The following is a 26,593-nucleotide window of genomic DNA, read 5'->3' as shown; positions in this document are numbered from 1 at the left end:
CTGGGTCTCACTCATACACAGTACCTTCTTAAAATTCCATTTACCTCTCTGGCAAAGACCTATCTTCCTCTCAAAGTTGCAATCTTTGACCTTAAAAGTACTGGCAAACAAAATAAACACTGGTAGAGTATGAAAAGCAAAGTTAGGGATTGCTCTGAGTAGAACACCTTGAGATCTCTACAGCTCTGTAACTTAGGTATTCCCCATTATTTTAGAAATAAATATCTTAATCATTCCTTTTGGTAATCAAGGTATTTGTAAAATTTACCTTAATATCAAGCACTATAAAAACTTCCATCAAGTAAAGATGATGACAAAAGGACAGACAAGGCATGTCTATTGCCAAAAGAATTTTGCACAAAATGATGAATGGGCTCAATAAATATTAGTCACCACTGTTCTGCTCTAGGTTATAAACTTTGTAATTTTAAATACATTATTTATTCAGGTTTTTTTCCCTCTACAGTTTATACTCTGAGCCACACACATAAGAACAAGTTCAGTTTGAACACTGACAATGTATTACACTGGAGTGGCTCTGCTGTTTCTTGTCTGAGCGAGGTTTTTAATCAGGGTTTGTCATTTACTTCTTTTTACATATTTCTAAGTTAACAGCATGCAAAGCAATAAACATGACTTTATAGTATAGGCAGTGTAACTCTACGTAGAGAAACTCTTGATATCATTTCTAGCAACTACTTAATACCTATGTTTTTCTGCTAAGTTACGCTGATAGGACCCTCTGTTATGCTTAAGAAAAAAGAATCAAGGCAAACTTACTTGATATAATAGGGCACTTTGTTATGTGAAACAGATCTCTGCCATGGAAACTGTACTGAGGCTGAGGAAATAAAGAGAAGGTTGTTATTAGAAAGCACCTGTCATATTAAGAAATCTCTCTTTTATTTATTTTACAATTAATATGGTTATAATAAATCAAATGGAAACAATTAAAATTTCCCAGGCTATTTGCAGTAATTAGAAAAGCAGCAGAAGAAAATTATGGCAATCTATCAGGATGATTACAGACATCTATTTGATGCCATGCTGGAAATAAAACAAATGTGATTACTCTACTTCAAAGGAGGATGATAAATTCTGAGCATGCAAGCTACCCATTTACAGAAACTGCAGACACTTGTTTTCCTACCTCTGTAGGATTATTATCAGTTTATGCTTTTAAAATAAATGATTTCACTACTATAAATAATGTTCTACAACAGAACAAGAAGAAGAAACATCAACCTTATTTTTATTAGTTACAACCCTTACTTCCTATTTGCAACTCAAATTAATATTAGCACTGTATGGCCAAGAAAAAATGAATTAATCTGTAATCTTTGCAGAATTTATGCAAATCAGGTATCATCCACAGTATCAGGAAGCCTTCTGTACACTGAGTCAAAAAAGGCATGAAGTCATGCATGACACTACAACTCTGCTGATCTAAACATTCCAGGGGACAAAAGGTAAAAAGTGTTCAGGCCAACAGGACTGCTGGTGTTCAATTTAAAAATAGCTATTTACTGAAAAACCATAGGTATACATATCAGAAAATATCAGACTAGTGCCTGGGTAATTAGGGTTTTAGCATTGAAAAAACTCTTTGCACTAGATTCTCTGCAGAAGCAAGATTGAAAGAACAGGTAGGACTAAGCAATCATCACAATGAGATGAATTCACATTGCACACATTTGTCAGTGCTTCCAACACAGAGTGCGTGCTCTTGGGTCCTGATGCCTCTGTTTGGAACCTTAGAAAAATGAGACACTGCTTTGATCCACACTGGATCTCAAGTAATTAAACTCTCGATTAATGTAATTTTCTGCAAGCATGGCCTACTTTGGGATCCATCCCTCTGGGAAAAAAAAAAATCCACTCAAAAAAAAAATCCACTCTCCTCTTCCCTTAAGACCTCTCAAAACTGCAGTGAAGGCTTACATGCTGTGTAAGCCCCATAGGCTGTTGCAGCTACAGACAGAGGTGGGTCTTGCTCTGCTACCAGCTGGCTGTTCCCCTAGGGGTTTCATGGCTGTGACCACTTCCTAAAGCACACAAAATTTCATGGTTTATAATTTAAGAAATATTCATGTACTGAAAGACAGATTAACTGGGAAGAATATTTGGGAAATTACAGGAATAAAGTAAACCACATTCTTTACTGGAAAAAAATAGAGAAAATTCCATCTCTATTTGAAGAAGAAGATAGCAATTGCAATAAAGAGGTAGGTAAAGAAAAAACATAGTAAAGGCTAAATGCTCAAATAGACATAGCTACCTAAAAAATAATCCTTAAGCCTTCATAAATCTGAAAAAGAAAAGGCAAAATCAACCAAATCGGTGAAGGTGGCCATCAGCTTTGAAGTTTCATTCTCTAGTGTTGCAATTTGATATCTATGGTGGCTCCTGTTCTAGTACATTAATTATATCAGCTAAGTAAGAATTTGCTTAAATACAATTTATTTGCTATGACAGATATAGATATTCTGCACTGACATAAAAATGAACTAAACAATGCAATCAATTAAATTACTAATGATTATGGAACAAGTAATGTTCTATTTATTTGGGAACAACTTTTGTAAAACATTGCCAGCTCTCTGCTGTATGGAAGTCTGGAAAATGAAATTACCTTTTTTTTTAAAAAATCACTGATAAAAACTGAACATAGTAGTTATCAATTTGGCATTCACTAGCAGGCCTGCAGATATTGGTATGGCTTTGAGCAGGCCACTGGAGACATAAGCTGTTTGTTAGGGAACATGTGGAGTCAGTGCTCTGTGGATGTTCATGGATTCATCTTAGAAAGCATACAAGAAACATAACAGAGAGTAGTGGATCATCAGTCTTGGAAAAGAAATTAATTATAGAAAAAAGAAGTTACTATTTCTAAAGGCAGGAGACAGCAAAAGCAACCCTTTTGCAAAAATAAATGGACCTTTATCTGTTTTAGGGATGTGTAAAATTTACTGCTCAGTAATTAACTTGAAAAGTGCTTACCTTCCATCTCAAAAGCACTGAAAAGCAAATCAACCAAATTCTGCCTCCCAATGAAGGGAGGGGAAAAATAGCTCAGCAAAAAGAGCGATCATAGATTGCAGTGGCCTACTAATACAGCTTTACCTCAGACTCATAATGCAGAACATTGTATGGAGGGCTAATACATTGTTTGGTGGTCTACAAAAATATTTTGAAGCTCTTTAATTGTGATGGTCTGCATGAATCCATGCAATTGGTGTTCCAAGAAGTCAAGCAGTAGTATCAAATGCTGCACTGTGTCTTTTTAGTAACGAAACATTTCTAGCCACTGCAGAGATGAAATCACTGGACTAACAGGGCTGGAACCAGGGTGCTGGATAATCTCATCTATCCTCCCTTTCCCATGAAAGGTTGGACTACATGATCTTTTGAGGTCAGTCCCTTTCAAAGAGGGCTATTCTATCATTCTATGAATCTGATGAACAGGCAGAAATAGGTGTCTTGCTAGCAAAAATTCCTGATTAAATGACAACTGGGATCTAGTCAGTTGAAAACGGTGTGATGGCAAGTTATGGTTCCTTGTTAGTATTTGGAGGAAGAGTAACATGTAGGTGAGGTAAATTGAAAATAGCTGCTCTCAGATAAGCACAGAAAAAAACCTGCCCTTTAAGACAGAAGTGCATCTTTGGAAATGGAGATTTGCACAAGACATGCATATATAATCAATCTCAGTTTTAGGAGTTTGAGATTGTTTCATTCAGACTACTACTCTCCTTGTTCCTCACAGTTAGAAGTCACTTATTGCTGCTAAAAAGGTTTGAAAATTTTGATTTAGAACACACAGTCTTTCAACCTTTCAGGATAAAGTCCTCAACTTTCCAGATTTAATCATTTTTTTATTATTATTTTACTTTTGAAGTTACTGTTCCTGACTTACATTTTACAGACATTACATAAAGCTGTAGGTATAAGTTCTTTAACTCTGTCTAAAGCTCTAAAAAAGGTTTGTGTTGGGGTTTTTTTGGTTTGTTTTATTCTGTTCGGTTTTTTTTAAAGAAGCTTTAGTTGTACTTGGTGTGGGGAAAGAGGTTGTTTTTAACAAAGGGTTTAAATGGATGACTACATATTATTTGTTTTTCCAAAATTGTGTTACTTAGCTGTAATTCTTTGTGGTATCTACCAACATGCATCCTGGAAACTTTCCCTTTTTTACTTTGGTATGTAACATAAACCGAATGTCTCTTTAAGCCTGAAGAATATTCCCTAAACACGGCTGAGGAATGCTGATAAGGCACTGCAGTAGTCTCTGTGGACATAATTCTATAAATGTTTTAACCAGCAACAAAACCAGTTCACCACCCAGACTTGTGGATGCGGTGTTTTATTGTGGCATGCTGTAAACCAATTCAAGGAAATGATCCGGGCCAAGACAAACAAAACCAGCCAACCTTTCCTGGCAAGCTTTACATGTGGACTCTTCCACTGATTCTCTTATTCTCAACTAGAATAAGAGAGCTAGAGTCTGAGAAACTTCTACATTGTTTCCTAACCTGTTTTACTTACAGACTAGACTGACTAGTCTCTTGAACAGTTCATCTGGCATTCTTCAGCAGTGCCAAAGGTAGCACTCTATTTGTAGTCTTTTTAATAAATTATTACATAGGTGTACTGTCCATGTTACAAGTTTGAGACCACAAGAGCTACAAAACCACTGCGGCAACAGTATGCAATATTTCTAATATAGCTTTAAAAAAGAAATAAATCATAAACTTTTAAAGTTGTTTGCTTGATCTGTCAATTTAAAAACAGGACAAAATGGCTCCAGGAATTGCTGGTTTGCATAACAGCTGTAATATTTTATATACACTGCATCTGGTTTACTGAAAAACTAACTGTCAATTTAAAATAAGAACATCGTTGTCACATAAGTCAAGAACAAAATCAAGATTTATTTAGTGGTTTAAATTATATTAACAGTTTAACTATACAGTGACATACACTACTTCAGAATCTCTGGGAAAGAGCTGCTCATTTTTATGCTGACTTCTCAACTTCTGCAATAATGTTATCTTTATTATAGAAGCTCTTAGTTAAAAACTGGAAAGGTGACTGAGTTAAAATTCTGTCTCATTAGCTCTGATGATGGCAGGTAGGTTGGAACATCAGGAAGCCAACATGGACCTTGATAGCACAACCTATCTATGTATAACAACTATATCAAAACTGCTCTCTTAGTATATGTGAGATTAGAGGCTTATACTTTTAAATGTTTATTTAAAACATGCAAGGATAGGTCCTGAGGAAGTGATGTATGCTGGCTTTTCCCAGCCCTTCACTTGAAGTTCCAGCAATGTATGACATGAAGTCTTTCATTAAAAAAAAAAAAAAAAAAAAAAAAACCAAGCAGCTCTTCCTTTGTGCCATCCTAGCAAGTGTGGAAGCAAAGGAAATGGAAGAAAGAGCTGGCAAAGGATGAAAAGATGTGGTCATGAACATCCAAAGATTCTGGAACAGTCACTGGTCAGGCATTGCAGCAGAGGACAAAGAATAAAGCAATGAGGGCACAACCATCTCAGAAAGATAGAGTGGGAAGCACAGTAGTCACAATGTCAGTGACATTATGATGAAACACCCCTACAAAAACAAGGAGGTAGATAATATCACGGAAGAGGAACTTCCTCAACCATTGGGAAACCTGGAGTAAAGATCAGTCAGTGTTTGAGAAAGCCATCATATGTTACATGTATCTATTAATTCAAGCAACTTACTGGAAAGAAAATGCTGTGATGCAGGTCCAAAATCTCGGTGTGCCTCCTGTAACTGTTTAAGGCGATCCTCTACAGACACCTACACATAAACACACACATACTCAAAATCTACATTGCGTGTACTTTGCAACACTAGGGTCATGAGAAGAAAATCACTTGTTTACAGTCCTTTTAGTGAAATCAATTTGTTTGTGTGTCACAGCAATTATTTGGCATCCACCTATTTAAGGCTACATTTTTTTCTTGTATCTGCCTAATGAGAATCATGTTCGTATCTTGCAGTGTTCTTGTGTGAGAACTGTAGATCAATAACGAACAACAGTAGTTTCATGGTGACTATAGCCAACTGCTGAAGTTCCTGACCTCCTCCCAACCCTTCTGTTGTCCAAATTCCCATAGTCAGCAGGTCTCAGCCTGATTGCATTGATCTCACAGCTGCCTTTTCAGCACAGAACCATTTTGGAAGATACTGCTTCACTGGCTGACATGATGCCCCTCAGTTTAATTTAAACTGCTGTAGCACACCCAGCAGTACTTTGGTTGCTTGGGTAACCAAATTTGAGAGGACGAATACAACACCTCACCCCTCAAAAAAATCCACAAACAAAACAAGAGGAAAAATCCCACTACCAAACAATATTAGGGAAGAAAATGTCTGATATGACACAATAACAGCTTGGCCTCTCAGGAGTGACTCATTCAAGACTACTGGCCCAGAAACTGGTGCCCAGGTTTTGAAAATTCATTCCCACCACCCTCACTAGAGATGTGATAAGTATTTCCTACAAACACAAAAAAGAGAGAAAATTCAGAATTTGATAAATGAACTTTTAACTGATGTAAGAAACTTCCCTAAATCATCCATTGTGAAACTACGTATGAGTTTCAGCTGTAATCAGGCACATTGATTTACCTTTCTTAGACTATTTAAGCACAATAATCGTAACTAAGCAATATGAATCTCTCTCAGCATATCCTCTTCTGCTTTTTATGCTACATTGCTATGGCTTTTATCTTGTTATAGCTCTACTAATACTTAAGTCACTTTAAGTGACATTTCCTACAGAAACTGAACATTGAAAGACAAAATAAAACAGCTTTCACACAAGCTGGAAACACAACAGAAATATTTACACCAGTTTTTGGTGACACAGATTTATGCAGTAAAACCTACTGCTACAAGACATACAAAAAACCATGCAGCATTAGTGCCCACTATTCCCCAGAGTTTAATGCAGTTTCCTGTGTGAATACACTGCTGAAATAGATTGAAAGGAAAAGCTTTTGGCCAAGCTACAGAAGAAAAGACAGCTCCTTTTGTTGCATTGGTACCAACAGATAACACCTTAGTGACAGAAGTAATGAACAAATGGTAACAATGCATCTTTTAAGAAAACAGAGGAGAGTGAGAAATATCCCTCCCCACACACCTACTGCACATATGCAGAAGAATACCTGTAAAAGTTTCCACCGCATGTTAAGATCATCCAGCTGACGAGACATCTTTAAAGATGGATAAAGGTCAAGCGGAGACAGCTGGCTGGACAAATCATTCACTGTTTTAACTTTTAAGTTGATGGGAGCAATTTCTTCTCTAAAAGCCTAAAAGGGTAAGAAACATACACTGATGTTCAATCCACATCTGAGCAGCACAGAAGCCACTGTAAGCTCCACATGGTGCTGACCTGCCCAGTGTGGCAGCTTGTGCTGAGTAACTGCACACAAGTCAGTCCCAGGCAAAGAAAACTTCACTCACTTCAATATTCTATTGTATCACTTATATCCACCTTCAGGGAAAAACAGTATGAAACTTACTGAAATGCTCATAAGCAAAGTGCACCCCTAAATCAATTAAATTTATTATTTTTTGTGGTGCCGTATGGCTTTAAAGCTTTTCTTTGCAAAAAGAAATACACAATGCTGTATTAGGAGCTTTAGCAGCATACAGCCTGCCAAGTGTTCTAAAGAAAAATGTGTTCAGTAGCTATAGTTTCCAAGTATTAAGCAGCTGACAAAAATTCAATTTAAAAACTATTATTGAACTAGCAAAGCATGAAGGAATGTATCTTCTAAGGAAAAGGAGTACAATGTTTTACCTGATTAGAACCAGAGAGTAAAGCTATTACAGTGACTAAAAAGAAGTAAAGGTTTATTGAATCAAATCAAACTAAATACAGTATTAAGACAAAAACGATGCAAGTTTTAGTTACAGTTAAAAAGACGCATCAAATGTCGTTCTCACTGTGAGCAGTTAAGTGTTCAGTCCCATAAACAGCTTGATTAAACATCATGGAAAAAGCCCAAAACAACTGTAAAGAAAGTATCTTCTTTGGACAATTCAATTATTTACCTCCCTTCAAAAATCACTCTCATCAGGCCAAGGAACAGAAGGAATATACTGTCAAGAAAGAAACACGGAGATTCTGGACAGCCAGTAGGCCCCTATTACTTCAGCAGATGTTACAGTTTTTCCACAGCAATGAAAATCTGAAAGACTGCTTTGGTCTACTTTACGGAAAAAGCCATTAAGATATGACAAATCACTTCTTTGCATGAGAACAAGGAGCTATTCAACATTAGCATCTTATTTCTTGCTTTAGTATCTATATTAAAATATAAGAGAGGCAGGACGAGATTCATTACTCTTCTCAAATCAACAGCAGTCTGGATATTAACTCGGCTTTGACTGCCTTTGTTTTAAAGATTTCAGTTCCATTAACCTTGAAAGTAACAACATAATTTGGAGAATGAGAATGCTTACACTGCGATATGTGAAATAAAGTAGCCCTGTGAATTTACAGACTCTGCATACATAGAGAGAATATCTACGGAAACCTGGTTGCAGCCCATGGACTTCCATTCTTCTAACACCAGCGTCCTATGCTGAAGACGTGGACGGTTAGGTAGACGACCCCCCTTCTAATGCTTTGCTGTTTTGGGTAAATTCAGCACTTACTACTAAGCTTCTGCTTCACAAATACAGCTTTTCAGTTTTTAAACTTAAGAATGAATATGGCAGTCTCCTCTACCCACATGTGCATACCCACACATTCTCCTGGAATCCATGATATTCACTGCACTGTACTGTTTCCAGTCACCTCTTCTGGCCAATGCTAATTATCAGAGGATATTCCTTCTTGTGGAGCTCTGCATTACTAGGTCTCTACCCAATCCATGAAGTTAAGCAGGGGACAACTATTACTCATCATGAGCAGCCATGCATTGGGATGCTGAGCCCTGCATGGGTGGCCTGGAACCCAGGCAGCAAGAACTAGTTTGCTCACAAAAACATTACAGAGTAGAATGTGTTCTTCAGTTTGAAATAATCCTGATGAGAAGCCCGGCTAAAGTAAAAGCAAATGCAAATATTCACCCATACAAACAAAAATAGACAGTAGATGTGTTCAGTTTGTAGAAGTTAAGGAAGAGAAATTAAAACTATGTATGTATTTCTGTATGATTGAAAATGCTATAAATGTTTTCCTGACAAGAAGGTTATATACATGATGGCCAAACAGATCTATGTGCATATGCAATCCCAGCCAACACCGTGAATACGTCCCAGCACGGGATTTGAGACCTCAGATACCATCTTTAAAGACTTTACACCGCACATGAGAATTTCAGCATAAGAGTATATAAATATCTAATATGACTAGAGGGACTAGAATGGAGAGGTCTGACACACACACACAGGCTAAACATTCTCCAGGAGTTCCACACTTACTGTTGTTTTCTCAATGTGATCTGGTAATGAATCTATGAGCAAGTCTCCTACAGGTTTCCAGCCATTCCTCACATTTTCAGCCTCCTTCAAATCAGCATCAAGGTCATCCATGGCACACTGAAGGTCTTTCAGTTTTTCTAATGCTTTGTCCACTTGCTTCTGCCAGATACTGGCACTGGCATTTAGGTTCTCCCATTTCTCTTTTACCTCTGATGACTGCTTACGCATAGCTTTGGCAATCTTCATGGCTTTCTCCTCAGCGGTCAATTCTGCAGAGGGAAAGAACAGTTACGCTGTTTATTTCTTATTTTTGCCTAGTTAAACAGACAGTGCTCCTGAAATACACACTCAAGACAGTCAGCAAGTCCAGTGTCAACTGATAACTTATTTCAGCAGGTACAAGGTAGAAGAAAGTCCACCTTGCCATAACTGAAATAAACCTCAAGCACTCCTGCTGACAACCATTCCTGACTTCCATATATTATGACACCCACAAAGTAAAAGCAGCTTACTGCCAATTTGTTACTTTTGGAGGCACAGGGAAAGGAAATGTATGATCTTCCTTCCTTCCTGGAAACTTCAACAGGTAATCTTTGGACCATTTCACATAGAAAGAGCAAGGACATTACTTTGTTTCTGGATCTCTTACCACCACCTTTCACCCTGGCACCAGGATGTCTCTTCATATTCAGTAGCAAAACCCAAGTCATACTAAGTTCCACGTGGGGTGTGGTTCTGCAGCACTACATTGGTTTTTCTGTGTTAACACCAAAGTCCTAAAAGGCTGGTTTAAATAGATTTTCCAAACCTACAAATGTTCTGTGAAACTATTGACTGAAAAAGAATCAAGCTTACAGTGCACTATTTCTCACAAATTTCAGGCTTATGTGTCTAGATCCCACACAACCCAGCAAACATGGAAATCCCATTCAAGTCAGCAAAGACAAGCTGCCAATGGTCTTTGCAATAAGAAAAGCTAAGGTAGGGACACACACAACCTCAGAATGTGGTCACACATTATTTCAGTAAATTGCTTATATTGAAATCCCCGGTCCCTGCTGAGTCTGCATGACATCAGGCATAATTCAACACCAGCCCTCTTTGACAACAAGAACTGACAACCATTCAGTTGCTGGCTTCTCTCACCTCCACAATACATGATTCCTGCATACCAGTCATGTAATTTTATCTGTAAGAAAACATGATGCTTTCTCTGCACCTTCAGTTTGAGACCGAGAAAGACCCAGACAGCCAGAAAGCTAAAAAGAAAGCCCTAAAACATCCCCAGCAGGTCTTGCTGTCTACTGCCCAGAGGGTCCTTGCTGAAAAAAAACTCATGAGGAGCTTCCTTCATCAGGGAAGAGTTGCTTCAGTAATGACAAACAAACACAGCCAGTCTCAGAGGATTCCCCTTCTACATAAAAGCAAGCAGAGGAAACTATATAATGCAAAGACCAGAGAACAAAAGAAGGAGCAGAGACGTGACACGCACTGAAACTAAGCCAATTGGCCTTCTATTCAGTTCTATATAAAAGCCCTGGAAAAGGTTTATCACAGTACTCTTGTGATTAAAATTCAAGTGTTGCCTATGAATAAATTATACACAATCGTGCAAAGATGAAAGTACCATTTTTTTCAGAAGTCAGAGGAGACATACAATCTTCCACTTACTGATAAACTGTCTTTAAAATCCTTTTAACTGTCTAAGCTTGGAGTTGCTGATGTGGTGAAGGAGGGTGAGAGGGCAACACACCAAAAATGGTGTGGGAGGAAAGCTTTTGCTTTACAAAGGCCAGATGAATGTCAAAGTAAATGCACAGTTACGGTTGCAAAAGTTACCCTACTATGCCTCTTGTATGCAACTGTTGTCCCACAGCACCCAACAAGGAAAAGCATATTGCAAGTAATTAATACAAAATAAAACATTAAAATGTATTCCAGTTTGTTGTTGAGAATCCACTTTTTTCCAGATAAAAAAGTAACATGGAGTTGCTTGGATCACAACCAGAGTTTCTGCCCACCAATTCCACTTATTTGTCCTGATTTTTCTTTTAAAGTTTTTTTCAAATCTTGTTAGCCCATATTACTCTTGGTACATGCTTGACTACGAATACCCGAAGAGTATTCAACAGCACAATCCAGATGCCATCTGGTAAAAAACCAAAACCAACCAACCAACCAAAAATCAACCCACAATGAAATTATAATTTGCATTATAATTGTTGATGTAGGGAGGACAGAGTGCTGCCCAAAAGCACAAGAACCTTGCTGGGAAGTGGTTATGTAGGAGAAACAGAAGACGAGGAATGAGGAGCAGTAACTAGAGCACAGTGGAAGGCAAGAGCAATCAGTAAGAGCCAACAGCATCAAGGGAAGGGAGGCACACATCCAGCCTGTGGGTTGTGGTGCATGTTTTGACCTCAAAAGAGAGCCATTTGAAGAAAGAGTGCAGCTGAATGGTACAAAAGACATTGTGAGCTTACCAAAATATTCCAGTGACTTGCTGGGTGTCAAAAGCTATCACGTGAGAGCACTGCCTGTGTGTACTCTGCCTGCAAAAGCAGAGGTTATACCCAGGCTAAGGGACACCACAGTGGCAAGAAGGTACTGCAGAAGAGAAACTTGGAATGAAACGGTCGTGAAAAAAACCTGCAATGCTTAATCATATGCAAAGAGATATAAACTATATATGTAGCTCTGAGATACAGAGATGTGGCAGTAACCTACAATTTGCAATACTGACACACCAGAATAAAGATGAAGACCAAAGCTATGCTGTGATAAATTGCACCTTGTCTCTCGATTTACAGCATTTCACAGTAGAATAAACTGCATCATAGTAAACCACAATTTTGGAATGATCTTTACCCCAAGTTTTGCAAAGAAAATACTTCTTTATTTCTTTTGAAAAGAAATAAAGCTTAAGCTCTCAGCAAAACTCCTTCAGAAGAGAAAATTCTTTTACACAGAAAAGAAGAGCTACAAATTACTTATGTATAGACATCAAAGAAGTTGTTACCATAAGTAATTTTGGAGTTATTCACCTTTGAGAATAATATTATTGAGGAATGAATGGGAATTCACTGCAGTCCAGTGACAAAGGGGCTGTGAACAATCTAGAAGTCAAGCTGCACCTAAGGAGCAAAGTTTAGCATCACAGGTTCTCTCACAGGTTGAGGTATCCTATGATACAGCTATCGGTTGTGGACAACCAGACCTCAGGAGTAAAAGTTGCAAGACTATAAATGAGGACTAAAGGGAGCACCTAGACGTGGAATACTTTACATAAGGCAATACTGAGCTTCATTGAAAGGGGACAGAAAGTCGCAGACCTATTGGAGGAAGCCTCCTCTCTGGTATCTTGAACATGTGAATACAGGGGACACTATACCCAGAAACTAGACTAAGTAGAAGTTACAGATATGCAAAGCTGCAGTCTACCATTTTGATCCAACATAATGCAGTCGCATCATCCTTTATCTGCTGCCAGAGCCAAAACCTACCAATTCTGCATAGAAGAGCAGAATGCTGCAAGGCCTGGGCAGTTCTAAGCTAGATTATTAGCCAGTTAAAAAGATCAACCGCTTGACAAAGACATAGAAAGCTTTTTAGTAAGAGCTGAAAATCTTGCAAAACTCTTTGGCTTAAAGGTACCCACCCAGCAGATCCAATGAGTGCTTCTTGCTCTAATAGAGGCAATAAGAAGAAAAGGGGCTGTAGCAATAAATGGATTGGATGTAGCACTTGGGGATAGGTTCAGGGGTGGTTATGGTGGTGCCGGGTTAACAGGTGGACTAGATGATCTTGAAAGTCTCTTCCAAGCTTGATGATTCTGGTATTAGAAGAGGGGAAAAACAGCCTGACTTTATTTGTCTGGCCAGCTAAAACAAGGCAGCTTTACTCACAAAAGAACTAGTCAATTATTTGGGGATGGGAAAAAGATTCCAGAATGACTGGACTGATACAAATATCCCAACAGAACTGAAACCCAAAACATCTTTTAAGACCATTTGTCAAATAAGTGTTATTGTGCAAGGATATCTACCACATATTGTATTTGAAAAATATTCATTCATTGCAAGCCTGTTTTATTTCACAAAAGCCTTTGAAGTGCTTGCAAACTTGCACTAAGAAGACATTTACTAGGGAAATAGAGCAAAACATGTGCTTTTATGAGCTATAAAACCATTCAGCATACATTCATTTAAGAGAAATACATCTTGTATAACTTAATGTTTTCCATCATGAAAGCCCAACTTATTAAAGAGCAACACGTTACTTCTTTTCAAGCAGAGATTACATTCTTCAAGATACTGGTTGCACAGCATAGAACTGTAAATCTCAAAGAAAGTGTCTTAACAGTAAGAGTTTTCTCATATTAGTTTGGAATTCATTTAATCAGCCTGTCATCAAACAAACCAGCACACAGAATTTCTTTTTGCTGTGAAAAAATTTTACACAGTAGTCATTGCTCTTTTGTTTCTACTTAATATAAAGTATTCTCAATCATGACTTTGATCGGTGTCTTCCCACCCCTTTTTTTTAATGGTATTTATTACATTATCTTCACTTCAGCAGCTGCTCAGAGAGCAAGAACAGCCTATATTCACGGGACCATATGTTTACCAGAGAGGACAGATAGTAACTGACCTTGCAGTCAGGGAAAAAAAGTCCTCTTCCGTAGCGAAAAAGAAACAATCTTGATTTTAATATAAGTTTTTGTCACAAACAAAGTACTCCAACAGCTTCTCTGTGTCTCTAGCAAAGACTGAGTGCCACAAAAGGAAAACCTTCAGGCCTGAATTTTACAGCATATAGTTTCCTTGAATGCTTACATATATGGATAATACCAGTGAAGAAAATAGTTTTTACTTAAGAATTTATTTTACATCCCTTGAAGTATTTGGCTGTTGCAGTTTTCATTCTAAGCAACTGTGATTGATCCTTATTATGTGGCCTTGAACTAGTGATCTCTTTCCATCTTGCCAAAATTACATTAATTTCCATTCACTTTTGCTATATTCTTAACCAAATATACTGGAACTGGAGATAATTTCATGTTCCCTCCTTCTCACATGATGTCAAACATTGTCTCTTCCTTGGTTCAATCAATCTTTGCAGCAAAAAACAATGGATGACACAGCACTGTATTCATTATGAAAACTTTCAGACCATTTGAGTAGGCACAATGGCACTCCCACGCAGAAGATCCAAAATGAGTGCTATCATTGCATCATGAAATCTTTACCATTGCTGCAGACAAAGCATCGTCTGAGCTTCTAACAATCTTGACAGAAAACTTAGTTCTGATGGGATGGGAACAGGAAGTTTAAAGAATAAGCAGCAATTGGTTAAACGCAGCAATTAGTCAGACTCCGAGCACCCAACCATCCAAGCATAACCCAGTATTTCACCTTCTTCTCCTATTCAAATAACTATTGCATATTTAGTTAAAACAAGAGCAAAGAGCACAGCCATTTTCCTTTATGCCCACTTAGGTTTTCTTATACCAAAACTGAAAGTTCTTTAAACTAGAGAAATGTAATTAAATAAAGAGTGAATGAGAAAAGTCTCTTCAGGATAAAAGACAAATTATCTCTGGTCTACAGAGGACAAAATTGCAAAAGTAGAGAAAATGAAACTGTTAACGTCATGTATGATAAATAGCTCTGGTAAAGGTCTGGTGTATGGACTCCAGATAAAGACAACTGAGAACAATGCCAGCAAATACACGTCTTTTAATAATGATTGTTGATATTTCCCAGTGGGTCCTGGTGGTGAAGACAAAGAAGGATGAAACAAAGAAAATAGCTTATAGGTAAAAGAGATAATTAAGTCGTCCCATAGCATCTCTCTCCAGAAAACCAATGGAGATTACAGCAATCCTGGGAACCAGACATTTATCCAGCATAACCAGTGTCATTTGTCAACATAAACAAACCACACACAATACTTCTCATTATAAACATGCCAACATTTTGCAATAAATGGTGTGATCCAAAGCAAGTTCACAATACTTCTGCATAGTGGAAACCCAAACTTTATGTTGCTCCAGGAACATAAACGAGGTACGAGTTCAGTTTTATTATGGTCCTGCCACAATCCTCTGTTAAAGTATCACCAAGCTGTGTCTTCTCCCAATTGCTGATAAAGGGAAAATATCAACAGAGAGAGGGTCATTACCACTGTATCTCAGTTACTCAAGGCAAGCAACAAATTAATCCTGTTTCTTTTCAAAGCACTGTGACTGCAGATTGTAAGAAGCCTTTTACTTACTCTGAAAATCAATAAAGATTTTGTTTTTGGCACTGCACATATGGCAGGTAGCTCCTCAGCATGACTGCAGGAGACATACATCCCCTAACAGCATTTCAAAACAAACCAAAGGCACCTATTTTATTCCAAAACAGTACAAAACCAGAAAATACACAAGTTAGGCAGCACAAAAGATACGGCTCCCTGATTTGACAGCACCCTTTAGTGACCACACAGGACTTAAAAACATCCATGTTCTGAACTTTTCTGAGCTTCTAAGCAACTCTTCTCAGCCTGTTTTCTCCTTCAGAGACATTACATTTTTTTTATTATTCTGCAATTTCCAATTTGCTTTCTTGAAGCTCACTTACAATGTTTTTGAGCTGTGTTTGCTCTAGAGAATAAGAAAGGCATTTTCTTTCACACAAAGGTCCTAACCTTTGACAGCCATCAGTCATCTGCACTGCTCGTGACATAACTGAAAATTTTCTTGCAACAAAGCTTCACTGGTTTCTAGGGCCTTTTAAACAAGGCAACAGTTAAACTTTAATAACATGCTTCCACCCGGAAAACATCCCATATTTCAGGTAAAACTGGGACACAACAGAGGATAAAGGACAAGAATGAATATGACTATGTTTGTATGCCAAGGTCCTCATGAATAAAAAAACCCAAAAACAACCAACCAGTAATAAAATTAACCACTTTGAACTTAGGCCCACCTGCTTCCATTAAAAAATCAGGCTTTAAAATCCTCTAAGTTTGCACTCACTCCACACCACTCAGCAAGTGGAAACAATTTCCTTGTCCCTTTACTAATATGTATCCAAGCAGACAACCATGTAGACTCTACAGGAAGAATTTCAAGGCTTTACCCAACTGGACTAAACTTGTAGGGTGACTAAGAGATCTACCTTGAAAAGGAGAAAGATAATTACTTTGAAATTCTCTCACGGGTAACTGCACATTTCTCTTACCTTAGGAAGAAACTCTTAAAAGTCCCAAGTGAATGAGCTCCAACTAAAACAAAAGCAGCAATGTTCAAAATAGTGTAAGTACTTTCCGGATATGATTCCACTGACTGCCAGTGGGCCATATCCTCTTCCTTCTCCTAAGCACTTCTAATTTCAGACTCCAGACTTCATACTCAGTCCAACTACACAGCAGAGAAAAAAAATATTCCAGTGGTGTGTGATAGCTAGAGAACAAACAAAAGAGATTGAGAATAGAAATGCTGCCTTTACATTAGTAAAGAGTAAATTGCCTATTTTCAGTGAGATCTTCCTTGCAAAAGGAAAAGTTATGGCAGAGAAATTTACCTAAATGTGGTCAGTGGTGGTAAGCAAAAAAGTTCAGCTTTTATTTATGTCTGAAACAGGTGAAGATACTGTGCCTCTACAAGTGTAAATAAAGTATCTACATGCCATTCACTGATCCTTATTAATATATTTCTTTTACAATACAGATGTGATTGATGGGGCTTTCTATTCAATTAATAGGAGGTACAGATGGTAAATACTTATTTTTAAATGCTGTGTCTATCACAACAACCTTTGCTACGAAATAGCAGCTTTCAAAGATAGGAATCTAATTGTCCTAAGAAAACTAAGGGTTACTGAAGTAGTTGGATAACACTGGAGACTCCCAGAACCATTCACTATTACAATGAGAATCAGTGTAGTGGCCTGTGATAACCTGCTAGGATGTTCCACTGCTTCAGCAGAATTTTAAGGACAGAACTTCATCAAAGCTGTATCATCAGTTCACAGAACCCAGAGGACATAAAATATGATTTCTGCTTTCCTTTGTCTCTCCAATGGCCTGTAACCTTACTAACAGTACATGGATTTAAGAAGCCAGCTGTAACTGTGCCATAGAGAATTATAATTAACATTTTTAGATCAAAGTTTTTTCCTATACCATGGACAAGTGATAAAAAATGCTAAAAACATGAGCATTTTCGATTTCTTTAACCTGTCCATCCATGAAATGCAGCAGCTGGCTTATCAATCAGTTCCACCCAGATGCTGAGGCAGCTCAAATACAGGAAGGCAGTGAAGCTTGCTTTTTTGTGATGGGGCCTCTCTACAGAAACATGGCAAAACAAAAACAGAAGAAAAGATAGATAGGAGATACAATTAACTAGGAAAGTAGTTTCCTGGAAGATGAAGAACTCTGTCTGAATGTGACAGTTACTCTCTGGTGTAGCAGAAGGCCAACACAGGAAGCATAAGGTGAAGATGGGAAAGAAGAAACCGAGGCTTACTCATAACCTGATTCTATATTCTTGTCATATACTTGAAATTAACAAGACCATTATAGACAATAATGGGTTATCATAAGGCATCCTATAAAAAACATTCTCTTTGGATGGAACAATATATGTATATATGCACAGGCCCTCAAAACAGGTCTCAGACAGATAAGTTCAAAACGGATTCTTATCAGTTGTCTCCTAAATCCGTCTCATTCCTTGCCCTTGCAACAACGCCCTCCCAAGCATGAAAAGACCTATGGTGAAGGAAAAAATAATAATAAATATTGACTTAAAAAAAAAATTAGATTGAGAGGTTGAAGAAAATGGAAAACAATTTTACAACCTTTATCATCTTCAGATTAGCTAACCATTGCCCCATAAAGACCCCTTCCCTTATAGAAGGTAGGAAATAACCTCAAGAAACTGTGATTTTCCAATTAATGCAAGTTTGAGTTAGTAAAATAGTTTTGCTATTTGTCCTTTAGAACCAGCTAAAGCAATGTTCAAATCAAGATTGTAGTGTTGACTGTTTGTCAATATTTTTAGAAAACAGACTGTCAGCTTAGAATCCATAACCACACTCCTTCACCTTTATCAACATGAAGTGGACTTCATTGGAATTAACAAGTTAACTTTAATCAACTACAGAGAACACCAGTGATCAAGACACTGATAGAAAATAAAAAAAATTAACATCTTAAAAGCAAACTAAAGCCCACATCCTCCACTGAAAGTGCTTAATCAGAAGAAAAATGCTGTGTGTCTTCCTGTCTTCTAGCTCAGAGATGAAGTTTTCTGGAGATTGGTGGCATCAGTTGTCAGAAAAAAATTACTAGACTCACTCCTGGGTGAAAATTAACAGCTTATTACATATATATGAGACCAGAAAAAATGATTCAAAGACAACTTTTGGCCTGAAAGTCTATTAATCTACAGAAAGTGAATGTCCATTTTTGCACAGGGTGTGAGTGCCCACTGCTGGCAGCAGGAGCTTCACAGGGGTCTCTGGGAGAAGAGGCTGGGGCTGCCCTGTGCCAGGGACATCAGACTCCAGACAACTCACCACAGGGCACACCTGAGGCCCTCAGCCACACTGGTGGCACCTCAGGGAAGTGTATTTAAGAAACAGAAAACACCAGAGGGAAACAACAGGAGAAACAGCAGTGGGAACACCAAGATCGGAGGAGGAGGAGCAACCCCATGGTAGGGCAGATATTCCACATGGAGATAGCACACAGAGGAAAGGCGTGAGAGGAAAGATGGAGAAAGAAACTGCTAGGCTATAACCATGGAGTCACCACCTTCCCACCCTCTTATGCCACTTGTTGCCTCTCTGAGCATGACCAGCATCGCAACAAGGGGACAAGGAGACAGGAATGAGGGAGTCAAATTGAGTCTGTGAAAGTGGGGAGGAAATGGTTTTAACGTTTGTGAGGTTTTTTCCTCACTGTGAACCAATTTAGTATTTAATTATTTATTTAAATGGCAATAAATAGTTTGTTTTCCCCAAGCTAAACCTGTTTGGCCCACAACAGTAGTTTGTACGGGATCTGCATCTGAGACCCATCTGATCCTCATCCTCCCCCATGAGCTTTCTCACTCATGTTCTTCCCATCTCCTGCCTCCATTCCACTGTGGTGGAAGATGTAAGTGAATGGAGTTTGGCTGGTACTCAAGACTAACCCATCACACGCTCAGAAAAAAAGTCCATGGAACTACTGAGTGTGAAGAAGAAAGAGGAAAAGAAGTTCTGTGCACATCTATGAAGCTTCCCAGTCCAAACATATGATTGATTTTCAAATACGATGACTAGACCAGAGACACGCACACATCACTTGCAGACCATGGGTGTTATTGCTATGCAGTTTACCACGGTCATCAAATTCCCTGTCAGTCTATTCTCATTGCCACTGGTATAGCGCAAAATAATAATCATTATCTTCATAATAGACTGGATAACAAGAATTTATGATGCAGTTTATCATCTGAAGTTTGGTCTTGAAGTTTGCATCTAGTCAATCAACACTGACTAGATCATTGATATCAACTCTGTTAGAAAATGAACATTTTACATTGGTAATATTCTACGTACTGGCATCATTTGTGCTGAGAGGTTCTATGTTTTTGAGGAGAGAAACTGCAATTTCAGACTTCTGTATGAAATTTTTGTATGAAAGAATGAACAAATATACAGAGAGCATCCTTATTTTCAACTGCAAGCTTGCTTGTGATTTAGACCAACTAAAACACTGGAAATGCCATATAGCAAATGGGTTTGAGAGTAAAGAGAAACTGAATATTTTCAGGAGTCAGGAGTTCAAAAAAAGTTAAGCTAAGGTACCAGCACTAAACAATGAGACAAATGGTTCATTAGCTTTAATCACCAGCTATTCAAACTTTATCACAAAGTTGAACTAGGGAATATGAAACCACTTGAAAATTTGCACAGAAATAACATGAAGTATGGATGCAGAAAAGACTAGTTATTTCCACTGAACAAACGTAAGAAGTTTGCAATGGAGACATATAAGATGATGTATGAAAAGAAAAAACTAGCTCCCGATAAAAGCAGATGTACTGTAATTTTGTGAATTATACAAAACAGTAAATTATTCACATCTTACAGCAACCGGCAGTTCTGCAAAAGCAGATTATTACATTTTCCAAGAACAGTTCTTGTGTAAGCAAAAGCAAGACCTCATAATGGTGTAGCTTGTATCAGAGACATAACTGTAGGACTGAGAAAATTTTCTATTTTGTGGTTGTGGGGGAGTGGAGAAAATTTATTACCTTCTTGTTGGTCTCTGATATTTAGATCAATATCTCAACAAATACTATGCAAAAACAGTTTCTAGGATAGCTGTAAGTTCCATTCCTTAGCAATGATTCATTTAATATTCAAATCTTTAAGATTCTGTAATGACAGCCTTCCTAAAGCTGATTTATTTTACTTCTAATGAGATACACCACCAAATATGCTTATTTCTATTTGTGGAGTAAAACTTTGCAATAGACATATGGATGTTCGAATGTGATTCCTTGAAGTATTATTCTGACTACATTTAAGGTATGTATATTATAGTGTTAAGAAGAAAGAACAGAGCTACCATTAGTGTTTTAAATCAAAAACTAGAAAAGGCAGTAGAGATGTTTCTACTTCTTCCATTAAAATGTAAGTACTTACAAATCAGAGAAGTAACGCTTGAATCTAAAACACTGAAATAAAAGCCATCAGGATGCAATTCGGAAAATTCTGAGGTCTGAGCAAGTAACTGGGATATAATACACATACTAGAGACATGCAAGTCCTTTCTCTCTTTATTTTGACCTTTCCCAGAAGGGAGTGTTTTCTGACCTGCTTTTGAATGCAAGCTCCTTCTTGGTTCCTCAGGCCCCTCAATTGGTTGGTCAGCAAGGAAAACTCGTGCCTGGTCCACAGCATTGAGAATGGTTTGCTCTTTATCCTTCAGTTCACGCCTCAGAGCCTTTTGGGAAGGGAAAGAAGAATGCATTTGTCATTTGACCTTGTGAACTATACCATGTTCTCTGTTTTCATCTCTCCAACCAGACCTGCCTATTGAGTGAGTAATAGCCAACATTATTCAGACTGCAAGATAAAATGCAAATTTTACAAAACAGAAGCTGCTAGAAATTAAGGCTGGAAGGGTAATATTTAGGAAATTGACTTGAAGAAAGGAATACAAGAAAGGTGATGATGGTATGTTTAAAAAAAGCCTAATAAACTGAAACTACTACATTAAAATTCTAATAAAAAGTATATTTAATGGGTTTATTGCTTTTAACAGGATTGCTAATATATAGTACATTGCTACAATAGACTGTTTACTTTTTTGATAGCTGGAATAACAGCAAACTGCATCTACTGAGACTTCAGAAAATTATTTAACAAATGATAAAAAGAACTGCAAAAATAGTTAACGTTCCTTAGAAAATGAAACATCTTGTTTCTGTCCACTATTTACTAATATTTTTAAAATTTAGAAAATATGGATCAGAAATTTTATTATGATAACACATTCTGAAAAGGCCATCTTTTAAATTACTCAAAAATATTTTCTTTATGATGCAAAAACCAATTGAAACTTACATACAGAAAGAAAAAAATCCATTTTTATATAAGATTTTTTCGTGGTGATGGAAATTAATTTCAGGGTATTTTGCTCTCCAGCATTTATGACATTATTAAAGGGTTAAGTGTAACCAAGCTTTTTTTAAAAAAAGGTTGTAAGTAGCCAACTGTTATGTTTCTTATGAAGCATTTTCTTCCAGCATAAAGCATAAATCTATCCCACCTAGAAGGAAAATGTGCTTCCTGTTCTATTTGTATTATTTCCTACACACAGAAACACAAAAGAAGATACTTTAAACATTATTAGAATGCTATGTTTATTTTTTATAATGTATTTTTAGTTCTAATTAAAAAAAATCGAGGCTTATTTTACTGTCACAATTCACTAAGGTCCCATTCCAGATCGAAAAAAGCAGTTACTAGTGTCAACATTATATAATAAAATGAGTGTTCTACTGAAAAGTGTGAAAAACAGATACCATAAAAGCATCACAAATGCCATCTTAGCCTTGTCATTATTAAGTCTCTTGATGACACAATCACAAAAAACACCCTCATCTCGACTTCAGCTTAGCAGGAGGCAAGCTATTTTTCCTCCCTCCTCCCCCACTTCATCTTTTCAAATATTTCCATTCTTCTGCTTCAACTAAAATAAAAAACAAAACAAACAAAAATACACAACGACAACAACAACAACAAACCCCCAACAAAACCTAATCACTGAAAACACACTAACCTCCATCACATTTAGGAACCTGCATTATACAGTCCAATTTCAGTAACCATTAACTATTGTATTTATACAATACTCCTCAGAACAGTGCTATCTCTGTATGCTTTTGAACAGCAATAATATTCTTTGTAGGATTCAGTACATACTGCATGTAATAATTGCCATTTAAAAACCAAGCCCTACTTATTCAAAACAAACAAACAAACAGAAATGGGAACATTTTACATTGTAAAAGCAACATTCCTAAAGAATCTCTTCAGTTCATCACAGTACGTATCAATATTTTAATTTCACATTACCCACACTAGAATAAGACACTTTGAAGTGCCATCCATAGTTTAAAAATCATTAAAGCATTCTCTACACAGGAATTTTTTTCAAGAAAGAAGGCAGGCAGTATTATGGCTGAAAAAATTCCCCATTTAAAAAAGACTTTTTGTTAATAGAACCTATGTGGATGCATCAGCAAAATATAATTTATTTTAATTTCAAAGACTTTGTCAGAAACAGAGGGGTGATTACTACACTTTGAAGTAGGAAATATTTCTAGAATTACTTTTTTCTCCTCCAAATAACTTCCAAAATATTTCCAAAGCATGCAAGAAAAGGGAGGCTATGTCACATTTTGAGTACAATATGAAATTTCAGCAGTTAGAAACAATCTAGAGATGGATCTCTTTTACTCTGTCTCTCCTGTGTACCCTCATATACCGTGTTTCAGCAATTTCTCCTGATGACCCTAAATAAAACTTCAATCAAGTTTGACCTAACAGACCTTGGATTTAATTCTCCACCATCCCTGCCACTGAAGTTGTTCAAATTGAGGTTGACAACAGAAAGATTTTAAGAATTTGGCCCATACAGCTCATCAACTATAAATCATCCACGGCAATCCTTATCAATTTTTTTGACATGAAAATGATTTTTGACATCAATATTCTTAGCCTGAAATACACCATACACTGAAATAATACTACTAAAGTAATTTAGCAGTCGAGTACCTTGAGCACACCATAGACTTCCTACCTAGATTATGTTTGGGGTTCTTTTTGTTTGTTTGTTTTTTATGCCACAGGTGCAAGAATAATTTTTGGCAGAGCCACTCAGATTTGCTTAACTTTTTCTTAGTAATACTCAATATATTTCTCTGTCCCTCTTTGCCAGTAAACAAGAAGAGCAATGAGAATACACAATGCAAAGATAACCAAGCATGCCAATACTCTCGTCCCAGCAAACCTCTCTGCAATAGAACAAAAAAAAGTAACCCACTTATAAATCTGATCTTGAGCTCAGATATCATCTCTCTTGAATGGACAAAATAAAGATTTCATTGGAAAAATCACATCTAGAGGAACACTACAGAGTAAAAGTAAGTCATAAAAAGCCCAGCAAGGAACATAAAACCTGCAATACTGAATCTGATTATTGTAAAGGTTTTTATATAGTGAGAAGTACAATCATATATTTTGGTGGTTTATTTAGTTTTGCAAAAGATATCTCTTCAATGGCTACTCAGAATGGAGGTGTCTCCTTCAGTTGCCGAGGATATTACTTCATTCTCCCTTTGTCATTAAGAACTAAAATAGTTAAAGCATCTGTAAGCTTTGAGTGGAGCACAGGTTTTAGTAGAGGGAGAATTCCCCTCCTGTTGCTCGCTATGCCTTTCAGGAAGAAAATTAGGAGAAACTGATACAGATTAAATAAGATTAAGGCATGGTAAAAAAACTTGAGAAGCATCTCAAAATGTGTCATGGAAAACTGTCCACTAATAGGCCAAACACATAGATGCAAATGATTTTTGAGTCCTATTGAGCATGCAGATATGAACATAAAATGGAAAAGCAAAAGCTGAGCACAGAGATAACACATTTATTTTGCCCACACTATGCTCTTTCACATTTTTAAAAGTACAATAATATTTTAAAGCTATATTTGCCATACAAAAAGGGGCTGTACACAACTTGGGCAGTAATTCATACCACTGTATTTCATACAACAATTAAAAATTGCAGAATTACTGTATACTTCAGGTAATGATTTAAAATGAAAGCTTTACTTCCCTCAGTAATCTGACAGGTTACAGACTATTAAATGGATTTAGTCCACTGGTCTATGCTTTACATGCTTCTGTTTCATTTGCAAATCCATTCTTACTTCCTACATAAACCAGGACATGCAAGAGTCCTGTAAAAACCAACACTAATTTTAGGCATTCTTGATTGTTATGAAGGAAGGGGAAAAAGCTCTGAAAACCTAAAATCCGGTGTATGCAGTGTCAACACAATTTGTTTTCGTAGCTGACCTTAAACAATACTAGAGAAAAATAATTTTAAAAAACCTCCTTTAAAAAAAGTTTTCCACTGGTAGATGGATATGGGCCTACAAAACTACACTCTAGAAATATTTTATGCAGCATGAAACAAAGCAATAACTACAATCAGCACTGCAGCATTCATTTTGCAGGTATGAGGTCCCAAGTTAGCCAACTACGGCAGTTACCCAGGACCCAAGTAACACAATCCTCCTCTCAGGGAAGAGAAGAAGAAGTGTTACCTCCATGATTTTCAAGGACAACCCAGTGATTTACTCTCCATTTTGATTTGTTCCTTTTTCAGTGACTGTGAAACATATGTTACTCCCTTTATAACTCTGGAAATTATAGACCATTTGCTCAGTTACACCAAGATAATTGAACCCATTTGCCCTCTCCTCATTAGAGATGCATCTGATTTCTAATATAAAACCAAACTCTTCTTGTAATCTAAGATTTTTAAAGGAATTTGCCTAAACCAGGGCATTACAAAATTCCTGTTGAGAATGCTTTGCAGCTGAAGTATTTCCACTCTTGAAAAATTGAAAGCTACAAAACTTTTGCTATTGTGATTTTTGACACTGTTTAGTGTACCCTGAAAGCACCTATTTCCTTCAGCTGCACCTTAAAATTATTTTTTGAGCACAGTAAGTAGATTTCCAAAATTACTCACTGTTAATTTACAGTCTCTTTTTCTCTTTTGAATTGTACAGACTTGTACAGAATAATTCAAGGAGCAGATATGCTTAATAGCTCCAACAGAGGAAGGCAAAGTTAATTTCAAAGAAAACACATGGGATGTTTCTTAAAAACAGAACATATTTAAATCAGGTCTCATTATGCACTCTTTCAAGGAAGTAAAGATGCATATTATTGTAGCTCGTATCAGTTTAGCACACTGTAGCCTCGTGTGCCAATCAGCAGCTCCTGTAGCATTTAATTACTTATTCATCTTTATTCTGCACCCAGTGCTTGAAAAACTCCTGTTACTTTGATACACTAAAATGAAATGGAAAAAAAAAATCTGTGGCATATAATAGGATGGGAAGAATAATCAAGATGATTGAGCAAACTCAAGAGTGAGATGAGGAATTGTTTCTAAAGACCACACAGAGATCAAGGTAAACTGAGTCTCTGCCAGCTGTCTCCATCACTGAAGAATGAGCTAGAAAGAAAATAGCATAGCATGCTTAGAAAAGCTGTTCCTTCCTGTCAGATACTATTTAATGTACACATAAAATTTCAAAAATGTTTTGGTCTCTGTACACATCTCTCCGTAAAAGTTTTATAATCTATCTAACCCAGTTGATATAGAAAATATTCAAATAAAGAACAATATTTAATTTGAGATGGTGCATTTACCTTTTACTATTTCATACTAAATCTATGTGGCAAGAGAAATAACAGGAGAAAAATGGTTCCGAATACACACCCATTAGTACCTGGGGGGACAAAGACAAATGCAGCGCATGG

The 26,593-nt window shown here is 37.0% G+C and overlaps 1 protein-coding gene across 6 annotated transcripts in view; it reads right to left on the bottom strand.

Moving 5' to 3' along the window:
- UTRN (utrophin) overlaps nt 1-26,593 on the bottom strand; it is a 356,686-nt gene that overhangs the window by 70,404 nt on the left and 259,689 nt on the right. For all 6 annotated transcript variants that reach the window (XM_032102122.1, XM_032102120.1, XM_032102124.1 and 3 more), the window contains 5 exons: nt 21,342-21,471; nt 9,475-9,743; nt 7,203-7,349; nt 5,748-5,826; nt 781-841 (listed from right to left, as the gene is read on the bottom strand). In XM_032102122.1, the coding sequence (XP_031958013.1) occupies nt 781-841; nt 5,748-5,826; nt 7,203-7,349; nt 9,475-9,743; nt 21,342-21,471 (686 nt within the window). The remainder of the gene's footprint in view (nt 1-780; nt 842-5,747; nt 5,827-7,202; nt 7,350-9,474; nt 9,744-21,341; nt 21,472-26,593) is intronic.

Source organism: Corvus moneduloides, chromosome 3 (genome assembly GCF_009650955.1).
Source record: "Corvus moneduloides isolate bCorMon1 chromosome 3, bCorMon1.pri, whole genome shotgun sequence".
In the NCBI taxonomy this organism is placed as follows: domain Eukaryota; kingdom Metazoa; phylum Chordata; class Aves; order Passeriformes; family Corvidae; genus Corvus; species Corvus moneduloides.
The sequence above is the reverse complement of the archived record's forward strand: the minus strand, read 5'-3'. Positions and strand labels throughout refer to the sequence as shown.